This window comes from Alosa pseudoharengus, unplaced genomic scaffold (assembly GCF_046254945.1).
Source record: "Alosa pseudoharengus isolate Yale_2024_CS ecotype anadromous, Long Island Sound unplaced genomic scaffold, YU_APseudo_1.1 YU_APseudo_1.1_scf_2, whole genome shotgun sequence".
Lineage (NCBI taxonomy): Eukaryota > Metazoa > Chordata > Actinopteri > Clupeiformes > Clupeidae > Alosa > Alosa pseudoharengus.
This window is the reverse complement of record NW_027468663.1, coordinates 4,207,095-4,218,594: the sequence shown is the minus strand read 5'-3', so window position 1 is coordinate 4,218,594 and position 11,500 is coordinate 4,207,095. Positions and strand designations below refer to the sequence as shown.

Below are 11,500 nucleotides of genomic sequence, written 5' to 3'. Positions count from 1 at the left end.
ATGTCAGCAATAACGCTCAGTTCGAAATGATGACAAACTTTGTTTTCACAAGCTGTTGGTAATTGATTCCGTGGCATATCATCAAAAACAACAACAATACTACTAGTAGTACTTCTATCACTAGGCTACTATTTCTACATCGACTACTAATAATAATATGCAGGCTAGACAAGCTAATTGCATCGAGCTGCAAAGTTTAATGCAAAATTGTAGGGACTACCTTGCGTCCTTTGATTTTTCCGAGCAGCCGGTTAGATGATGTTCTCTAGGCACGCTTCACAGGTTTGGGTTGGATGTGTGGGCATGGACGTCTGTTTGCCTACCTCTTAATAACTCTGATAGCTGACGTAGACAAGACAGACGGCCAGCTATATGGGACAGCAGCCCGATACCACGGGAAAAAATCGTCTGGAAGCACCTGCACTGTGCATGGGCAACAGCCCCTGGCAGCACATGGGCTGTTGAATAGCCATGCCTCTTAATAGTCCTACATTCAGAAAGCCCGGTTGTCTGTTTTTACACCTTTACGCGATCACAGTACATTTTTGCCATGCATCATGTCAATGTTGCGCTTACATGTTAAGTGTCCGAATGTGTTGTAAACACACGTAATAAATTGTCTCACCACTTTGTATGCATATCTTATTTGATGCCCAACACATCTATCCATTCTTAATTATCTAACACGCCTCCTTTATGATAGGCTCAGCCATACGACTAAATTTCCATTAACACCAACCGTTGTTGAGGTGTCAAGATGCGGTCTGTTCGTTAAGCATTGCAGACTCGTCTGTGTTATTTTGTGTTAGATTAATTGAACTGATTCTATAATTTGGCGCTTTTCTGGTAATTTTATGGTCACATATTCAAGTTATTTTGTATTATGGATAATCACGTTTCATGGAATTGATTTGCAAAACACCAAAGTCATACAGTATAAGAGCTTTTATTCAGAATATCATAAATAGGGACATTTCAAGTTTTCATTCATTATAAAAATATATGCTTTATATTTAATCTTTACATACAATTAACGTTAAATTAAGAAACAACAATATATTACTGAATCATTGAAAACAATTAAATTACCATACTATTAATGATGATTGCCGGTGACCTTTTCAAATAAACAAAAAAAGGGTTACACGAAATATAAATATATACACTTATACAACGAAACGTGAGAAAAATACATGGATACATCCATACAGTTCAATACACATATGTGTATACAATAACATTATTACAGTGCCTTAGGATATTAAGTCAAATGGAGGCTCATTCTCAATATTATTGAGAGATGACTTTAAGTGCAACTTCCTTGGATCCTCCGGGGTCCAGACCTTTGCTGTCCTAATAATATTTTGATCCTTTAGCTGTTTCTCATCTGTCCAGGACAGAGAATGACCGGCGAGAGGAGGCAGACCGTAATCAGGGTCACTTGGAGAAGGAGATCCTAAGGCACAAGAAAAGTTTTTATGTTAGTTATTGAGACAGGACACGTTCACAACAGCAAGAACAACAACACAACAACAATAATAATATAGTAACACTACTCACTTGTTCCCCTGTGGCAAATTATAACCTTTTTGGGTTGGTTTAGAGCATCAGCGTGGGGGTTCCGAATTGGCATGTCGGACTGCACAAGCTCTGCAAGGAAGTTAATGTAGCCTATGGCCAGGCGTAAAGTATCAACTTTGGAAAGCCTCTTCTCATATGGCAGAGTTGGGATGTGAGATCGTAGACCTTCGAACGCGTCATTAATGGACTGCATCCTGCGGCGCTCTCGGACATTGGCAGCTTGGCGCAACTGTTGCATCTCTACTTCGGATCTCATGCGTCTCCGCCTCTTTAGCAGCAGCCCATCGTCTCCGTGAGGGGACAGCTCCGAGGTGCTGTCTGCACAGCCGTAAGAGAACGTGGATGATGAAGACGAGAACGAAAAGTTGCCAGCGTCGCAGTATTCCCCATCGTGCGTAATCCGGCTATCTTTGTAATACTCTTGGATTTGACAGGTCAAGAAGTTGACGTCGTCATCTAGAAACTCGTCCGTGTCCAAATGGTCTCTAGAGGAATGGTCTGTGAAAAAGTCATCGTCGTCAAAATAAGGGGAGGAGAAGGAGTCCAGCCCCGAGAACGGATCCAACATTGTGTCCATGTTTTTTCAAAAAGTTGTTTGCTCGTTGCCCAGTAACAACTGTTGCCCACGTCTAGTACTCTTCCCTGGATGTTCAAGAGTTACTTCAGCTGAGGACCGGCACGCGAGGACACTTATAACTACATCCACTGTCGCGTGCCATCAACCAAGAGCGCCAACCAATCAGTGCGCGGCATTCTCTCTATCCACAGCGGAGACAGCGCACCTAAAACATAAGCCTTTCTAACCACTCCCCTTGACCCCTCCTAACGTGATTCTGGTGTATGGCAAAATCCCCATTGTAAATAACAAATAAATAACTAATAAAATATTTGATCAGTTTACAATTTATAAAGCTTTTATTATTTAGGTCAATGGACAGATAGAAATTAAATGCACAGACTGACCATTAAACTAAAATAGCCTACCTATGGACAAACGAAACTTAAACGTGCAGTTGTATCCTCATACATAATAGTAGGTATATGTTATTAAATAAGAGTCCGCTTTCAATTAATCAGTATTTTTAGTAGCATTATTAGTTTTTTTTTTTTATTTCCCCTTAGTATCATTATTTGTTATTTCCCATTTAAAGACATACCGACTTGAAATGTAATATTTTTTGCACCAAACTCAGAATTACTGTTCACACATAAGTCTGAGCTCGGGCACTACGCTTTTTTGTTTAGATTATATTGACTGTGGTTGTTGAAAGATGCTGAAAGGTCGTACCATGGGTTGGGGAAAGGCGATGATGGCCTGCACGTGCTGCCTTCGTTTTTGTGTTCTTTTGGCAAAGAGTGGCAACAAAACCCAATGAGCCAAGTTATTCTGTGCTATTAGTGGGCAGAAAAAATAACCATTGTTGACCTGTCACCTCGGAGACACGTCTGAAGCAGGTATACACCCACTCTACGGCCTGCGTGCAGGAGGTTAAAACCAGTGAGCACTTAATTATCAAGCCTTCCAGCCCATTGAACCCACCCCTGGGTTCTCCTTGAGGACCACTAATAAAGCGCAAACATTTGTATACAAGTAACGCCAGTGAAAGGCGCTGTCATAGAAAACTGGCCGGCAGGGGAATAGGATGTAGCCTACATCAATCATTACGAACGGGTCCGCCACGTTATCGACTGTGTGCACTCGCCGGTTTACAAAACAATCAGGAGAACATAAGGGAACACTTAGGGGGACAAAACAGTATTCAGTGAAACATCACTTTGCAAGTCCCTAATTTATGATATTAAGTGTCCTTATCTAGCCGAAAAGCTCACATGTGAAAGCAGTCGGTGCAGATAAAAGATGGGGAAAATCAGTTGCGTGTGTCCACTTTTTAACATAATGAAAGTATGCAATTCAGCCCACCTTTCATTTACATTTAAGCCCGTTTGAATTGAAGTTCACGATGTAATAGGCCCTAACAGTAATAACACACAAAACAACGAATAGTTATGATTGCAGGCAGTGGATAATGGACTTTGATCAGAGCAGTTATCTGGGGCTTTTATGGTGATACAGTAGGCTATTCCTGGTATCCCTTTGGTACATGCAAAACTGCACAATATTCTTGGGGTTCAAAAGCGCTTTTGACGGCACACAAACATTTGCCTGGTATGGATATATCAACATTAGCCTCAAAAAAGAAAACATTGATTCCCTTTAGACTCATTCCTAAAGCAAATAAGGATTCCTAATTATTTGTTACCTATAAAGGCCATCCATTGTACTAGCCATTTGATTTCATATTTAAATTGTGTAAACGCATAACGCAAACGCATACGTATCTTATAGCCTAGTTATCGATACAATCACCTCTAATATTTAAAAAAATATTTAAATCTAACAATAGGCTACCAATCCATAAATAATATCCAACGTTTCAACAGGTTTGCGTGATCCTCGAAAGCATTTCGACTTGTCTATACACGCAATCTGAACATTACTGACACCAGGGCTATTATTGTTGTTATTATATTTCCACGTAATGCATTGCCCAAGAGTCCATTGGAGTTGTCCTTAAAAAACAAACACATATAAATGGACCAGTTGAGGCGACAGCGCGCTCACTGCCATGCGTATGGTTTTATTATGACAGGGGCTGGTATGCGCATAAAAGCAGCGTGGCCTCACAGTGGTGGCCAAAGAGGACGTTTGTCAGCCACCTCACAACAAATTATGCTGGTACCTGAGATGCTAACTGGTCGGAGTCTATAAACAACCCTTATCCACGCGTACACAAAGCCAGTTGGAGGGGGTCTTTTTGTTCTCCTGAATGAAAAAAAGAAAGAAAAAGTGTATGTCGCACCACGCCGCAAGCTGCACTCTGAAGGACAATCCGTGGGAAACGGACCACTTGCGCTCTTTGCTAGTCAGTGACAACCCATTGCTAATAATAAATGGAGAGTGTTACGCTGCGGCTGCTGTTTGGATCAAATGTGTGGCTTCATTTATTATATGAACTTTTTTATTTGAGTGTCTATGTAAAAATGTGTTATTTTGGAAAAGCGATTCCAAATGAAACAGAACATTGTTTACTCCATTAAAACGCCAGTCGCTTTATATTGAGTTTGCTTTCCTTTGTCTTGACCTTTGTTATCTAAATAAATTGTGTATGTTTTCACTTAAGAGATTCCTGCCCTGTTTAAAGTCAACACACCTGTAGGATGGCTGCCGACCCAGGCTGGTCGTACCTGAGCAGGAACCTGCTGCCCAACAGAGCACCTCTTTCCTGCGACTAAAAGGGTGGAGGGGACCGTGACCGTCACCTCTGTGCAATCAATTTTCTAATGTCAACCATCTCAGTGGTGGAGACTTCTGCAGAGCGAACGCACTCATGGGAATAACAGCACTTGCATTTGTTGAACAGACGGTACAATGAGAAGTTATAAATGAGACGTCGTATTGCTCAAGTCATGGTGCATTAGAATTCATGAACCAGAGAGTATCTGGGATATCTTTGATTGTGGTTGAAATTATTATAAGAATGAAACAATTGTTGAAGCAAATATGAAGCAAATATATAGTTGATTATGTATTGCTTATTTAAAGCGTCGACTACCCATTGCGACAGGTCGACTTAATCCCCTAGAGCCACCCTTAATCCATGTAATCTGTGTTAAAGAGGATTAGAGAAAGGGGAGATAAAAGGAAATATTTACGAGTCATTTCCTGACAGTAAATTAACTACTCATAAATAGTCTCCTCCTAAGTGCTAATCTTTTAGAAAACATTGATCTGACGACGCCAAACAATTGTGTGCATTATCATAGCTCTGTTGTCGTCATAATTTGGCAACGTGTATTGTCCTTGGCAACATAACATTAGTGAGGCAAAGAGATGAACTTGTTGAATCTGTATTCTGTCACCCTGATACTCGACAACACGTTGCTCCTCTGCTCGCAATGTTTCTTTTCTTGTGATCGCATTCTGTGCTTTTCATTGATTGACCTGGTACCTAAAAAGGCTGGCTGGTAGAGAGAGCAGTCGAGGGCTGTTTTCATCGGAGATCTGAAAGGTCAGAGTTTGTAGAAGGCTGGCTTGATGCGCAAGCTGTCTAACACTGGGAGTCCCTGGGAATCCCGCCACATGCGCCATAGCCATAGAAGCTGCGCACAGCGCGCTCGCTCTCCAGATTGCCAGACAAATTAGAACCGTGGTCATGGGGTGTGCAGAGATTCACGTTATTCAAAGAGGTGAATAAACGAGCCATTCTTTAAATTGTCACATCTAAACTTGTGTGCCTCGCATATTGTGTCCCAATTTTCCAGTGCTGCGGTAGCTAACCCTCTACACCGCGAGGTGTGCGAATGAGCCAGCCCTCACAGACACAATATTTCTGTGAAATGGGCAGACTATTCAGTAGATTCTGCAAATAGGCCTTACAATATGAACGTAATATGTATCACCTAGTAGTTCAGGACATAGAGTTCCAGGTAAGGTCATTTAGCCTATATGATTGAAGTCCACCATCATCCAGTTTTCTTCAATGTCAGGCAATACATGAATGAAAAATAGAACACAGTAATTTCCTAAAAATATCCTACCAGCCCATATACCTGACACCTGGACTTGAACTGGACTGTGAAAGAGACATCACAGATCAAAATCCTTTCAATGGTCAAACATATCCAAAAGGTGTGGAAATTATAATTGGTTTATCCTCACTAAAGATTAAGAAGATTATTGATTCATTATTCTCCGAACTAATTGATTCGAGGGTTAATCTGAGTCTGTGGTTGCCCTCAGGCAGTTTCACAGAGAGAGATTAGGGATTTCCTCACTGGCGTCCCAAAACAACGCAGGATAGGCTACCAAGTGGACACTGTCTGGCTCTGCAGAGACCCGCTAAGCCTATAGCCCCGAAAATAAATCAGTCATCAAGGACATTTTCTGCCATGGGACTGCATAAACCTTATGTTTCAATACGGACACTGTCTTGGACGCGGAACCACTCAGTACACTGTCCAACTGGTCCTTTCTTTAAGTGAAACTTCAAGATTAACACTTGAGTAAAATATGGTAGCCTATGAAATCGGATTATCGATGTTTTTTTCCCTTCAGGAAACGGGTCTACAGGAGTGACCCAAGCGTTTAAATGTTACTTTCATAATATATCTTTGCATAGCCATATGGCATATTTACAGTTTTTTTCTGAATGCTTAAACACAACTGTGATTCTTATAGCACAATTTCTAAAACTATTAATACTTATAGCAAAACCACTCACTGAGTTCGCAAAACTAAAAGCACAAACACTGCTTTGCACTCAGTTTACAATTTTGTAACACACACTTTGCACAACTGTAGGCACAATTCACTGCACAGCACTCTTTTTGCGTAACTGTAAACACAACTCACTGCTTTACACTCAATTTCCAAATGATCAACACAGTCCTGGCAAATCATACACATGTATATCTATTATTTACACTATTTTGCCAACTCTCTGGCACACTTTCTCATGTGAAAACTGTTTTAGATAATTAGTTCACTTTGCAATCAGCCTAAGCACTATAAATAAGCCACAGGTAATGTACAATGGGAACAATGGAGGGAGCAGGAAGAGTGAGAAGAGAAAGAAATAGCCCTTTTACAGACAAAAAACAGTCTACATGTGGGGATATTGTCATGTCAGGCCTGGATACGTAATTCCAGAATATATTTTTCCCGGTGCCTTGGACTAGGACATTGCATGTGATGTAGACGGAATTTTGAGAGAGAAGACCCGATGTAGACTGATTTGTTTTGTCTCAGTGAAATTGCTATTTTGTGTTTTGACTTGGAAAAACACACTTGTGTTTGTTTTGATGTGTGTAAATAAACACCAATACTTGAAGTTTGAATCCCTGTATGTTTACAGAACTATGACAAAAGTATGACCTCAAACTGACATAGTCTACCTTGTGCACAGAGAAAGCAAAAGTCAGATGTGTTTTTTATTCAGACCATCAGTGTGTGCTTATTATTGTGATGGCTTGTGTTTACTGTTTGATACGAAAACATCTGTTTTTACGAAGGTGTGAAGAGTTAAGCAAGGTGTTTTAGCTTTTGCAAGAGAGCTACAATGTTTTGCTGATTGGGTGAAAGGTTTTCCTATTTGTGTGTAGAGTTTTGCAAAAAAAGCCATAGTTACAAAAAATGTGCTTAAGCAAACAGAAAAAACTGTAATGCATATGTGCATAGTCGACAATGAAAATTGAGAAAAAGTCTAGCACAGCAGTCTTAGATAATTCTCTATTTTCTTAATCAGTAAAACACATTCTAAAATACTTGATATTTTCTTCAGAGGCGATAGCTATCCGGATGAAACAAACAAACACATAAAATATTAACTATGTATAGGTTTTCCCAAATGTTATCCTGCCAAAATAATAACTATTAACATTCCAAATCAGGTAATTTTGTGACCGGCTGACAGAGAATCACATTACACATACATTTACAATATCAACAGTGCCAACACAATTTGTCATGGCATTAGTCTCGACTCTCTTGAGACGTTACTTCACTCACTCTCTCACTCTGGCCCAGTTGCCTGCGCATTTCATGTGGCGACACCATGTGGTGGCTTTGACTCCAGACAGATTATATCGCTACTCCAAATTAGATGGTCCTCACTAGTGAAACATACTCGTGTGCTACCTCAATAAAGCCTCATATGTATGCACACATAGGACATTGTATATAAAGAATAATAATAATGCAATAATAATAATAATGTAGGCTAAATGGGTACTGTTGAGCGTGTTTGAATTGAAATGGCCACAACACCCCCCTCTAGTGGTCAAGCATGTTATTTGCATGTTATTTGACCAGTTCAGTCGAGAAAATATAAAAGATGTAGAACTGGTTCAAGTTGACTTGAGAGTAACCAAGGTATAAGGATCCAGAGTTACCAGCCTCTACAACTTTGAAACTGCTACACCTACATTATGATTTTAAAGGATTCTTTTGTCAACTGAATTTTGGCCACGGGAGGGCAACAGTGAGCAAAACCATCCCCTCAATGCAAAATAGTGATCACCATGCCAAATATATATTTATTTACAGTAAAGGCCTGGTATATGGGTATATGCATGAATTAGATGCCAATTTCCCCACTCTTAAAGTCCATAATACAAGGCAAGGAAGTCCAGAAAGTGTGCAAATTAAGTTTGTCATCACATTACCAAGTTCCGCTGTAACAGATTCAATTAAAAATATGTTGGTTGCATACCTTTAAAATGACAACAAGAATGGGGAGAGTTCCTTAATGATTTTATTTGGTGTCCATCATAAATATGCACATAATGTATAATATCTATACATACATTAAAACATATTCACAAAATGAGGGCAGCATGACAGATCACTAAACATATTTCAAACAGTAAAAAATAAATTGTCATTAAATAAATACATTTAATAAATAAATAGATAGATAAATAAATGACTAAATAAACAAGTGAATAAAAACAATAAATGATAGTAGAGATCCAATCTAGGTCTATGTTACTGTGTGTCTGCATGCTTATAGGAACATCCTCTTCATTTTTAATTTTTTTGTACAAACACCAAGGACTCCCAAAGAAAGATGAGGGGGCTGAGATTGTTCTGTACAGACTGTATATGCTCATGAGGCTACTTGACTTCATCCCGATAGAATGAGAAAGGTTAAACATTGTATGAACCTAAGTAATTAGGAAGCACTTTTTAAGACCTGCACGCTCACACACACACACACACACACACACACACAGACATTCATACAGTATACTCAATTTTCAGCCCCCCCCCCCCACCTACCCACACATCATAGACATATTGCCAGCTCACATTCTCTCAAAACACACACACACACACACACACAGAGGGAGAACACCACCAGCAGGAGACCCTGATTTTTGCTGTACCAGCCACATCCCCACCTCTTCCTGAGAGTTGAACTGCTCTGTGTCCACCAGGCTGCAGGGTTAGACAGGGCGACTCACTGGGTCCTCTCAGATGCACGCGCGCCCCCCACACCTGGGACTCACCACACCTGCTTACACGAACACGCCTTTCCCACGAACACCAGAAAGACAGCCGAGTTCAAGAGAAAGTTTTGAGATAATAATCAGTAAGCCACTGAACTTGCTACTGGAAATAGATCATGTAGAAAAACAAAATCAGGTGAGACATTGCATTTAGAAATCCTGTCACTTACTTTTAGTGTTTTGTGTGTGTGTGTGTGTGTGTGTTTTAGAGTGCCAAAGCCCCTCCGAGAGTTAACATAGAAATTCACATAAGATCCCCACTCTAGAAATAGACCAGGAAGTCGCTTATTGAAATATACATGAACGAATAGTGTGTGTTCTTGGGATATCCCACAAATGACATGAGAGGTTCTAAGAGAGAAAATACATTCTCTCTGGTGTAAGAGCAATGACTCTTGTTCACAATAGCAAGCATCAGCATTATAAAGAAACAGATATTAGCTACAGAATAGTGAAGGCATCCTTTTCATAGTCTGTGAGCCAACCTTTGCCAAAAAAATATCTCCATACCACAAGGTTACAGTGTGCACATGGCCACGGTTTGTCTGTTTGCACTCCAAACAAATATTGCTTAAGCATTTTATACCCTGTTCTGAATTCACCATTGTTGTTTTCCAATTGTGGTACAATCAAACATAAAAAAGAAAGGTTGACGAATCGCTTCAGACGGGCAGTAGTGGCATCTGGTGAATCAGTCTGTGAAATGTTTCTGGTATCCAACATTGTGCGAAAGGCAGCCATCTCAAACCGGGCCCACTGCACCGTTCCACACCCACAACATGGCCTCCAGTGTGCAGAGGAGTCCCGGCGTAGCACAACCGGAAAGAATGGCTATTACTGTAGAGAGAGTCTCTGATGTGGCACATGTTCATTCTCATGTTTTGTCTTAGGTCGACATTCCATTTCAGCAATCACTCTTGGAACGCCTTGGCCTTGTTTTGAGGGAATAAAAATCACGGGGTGTAACCTGCTGAGGGGGACTCACAGGAAGGCCGATGACCAGGTGGACGGGTTAAATACTGGACGGTGCCTATGGGAGACTGGTGATGCAGATCATGAGATAAAACAGTGGCACTGGCAGAACCTTTTGATGAGAAGGGTTTCAACATTTTTTTTTTCCTTTTACTGGACAGAACCTACATGAAAGCGTTTGGTAGAGGGCTATAATCTGGTGGTTTGGAGAGAGTGAGAGAGAGAGAGAGGGATGAGGAAGTTGAAGGATGGGTGGAGGAAAGAGACAGAGAACTAAATATGTGGCATTCCTCTTATCCCCTACAGAAAAAAAGAGACATATGAGAGATTATTTTACAAGCACCCTGCCCTTTCACCTCAGTGTTAAGTGCGTCTGTGTTTGTGCCTGGGGTTGTGCCCATGCCTATGCCATCCCACTGAGTGTGTTTGTGCTATGCACATGTCTCTATGTCAGTGTCTGAGATGGCTGTCCGTTTACAAGAAAAGATACAAATATGTCTAAGTTTGTCTGTCAGTTCAAACATTTGGATATGTCTTTGTGTATGTGTATGTGTATGTGTGTGTGTGTGTGTGTGTGTGTGTGTGTGTGTGTTGTATGTTGTGTGTGTCTGTTGTAACTACATCCCCAGCGTGGCATTGGCAGTGTGAATACAAATCTATATGGTATGTATGTATTTATAGTTTGATTGGATGTAAGAGAGTCTTTGAGTGATTGAGTTTGTGAGTGTGCATGTGGCTTACAGTCCACTGTACGCCTGAGGAGCTAATCTTTAATATGGCCTAGGCTCTAGTGTGGTAGGGTGGTGAGCAAGTGCAGGAGCAAGTGTGTGTGTGTGTGTGTGTGTGTGTGTGTGTGTGTGTGTGTGTGTGTGTGTGT

At 40.7% G+C, this 11,500-nt stretch overlaps 2 protein-coding genes across 2 annotated transcripts in view; both read right to left on the bottom strand.

Annotated features, from left to right (window-relative positions):
- Positions 1 to 1,253: 1,253 nt before the first annotated feature.
- ptf1a (pancreas associated transcription factor 1a) lies at positions 1,254 to 2,158 on the bottom strand. Its single transcript, XM_076295700.1, has 2 exons — positions 1,561 to 2,158; positions 1,254 to 1,456 (listed from the first exon to the last, which is right to left on the bottom strand). Exons 1-2 carry the CDS (start codon positions 2,156 to 2,158, stop codon positions 1,254 to 1,256), a joined length of 801 nt encoding a protein of 266 aa, XP_076151815.1.
- A 6,952-nt stretch (positions 2,159 to 9,110) lies between these two features.
- The window catches only part of dlgap1a (discs, large (Drosophila) homolog-associated protein 1a), a 37,931-nt gene continuing 35,541 nt past the window's right edge, over positions 9,111 to 11,500 (bottom strand). The window contains exon 10 of the mRNA XM_076293421.1: positions 9,111 to 11,500. This exon is cut by the window's right edge and continues 239 nt beyond it. The gene's annotated coding sequence lies outside the window, so the exon portion shown is untranslated.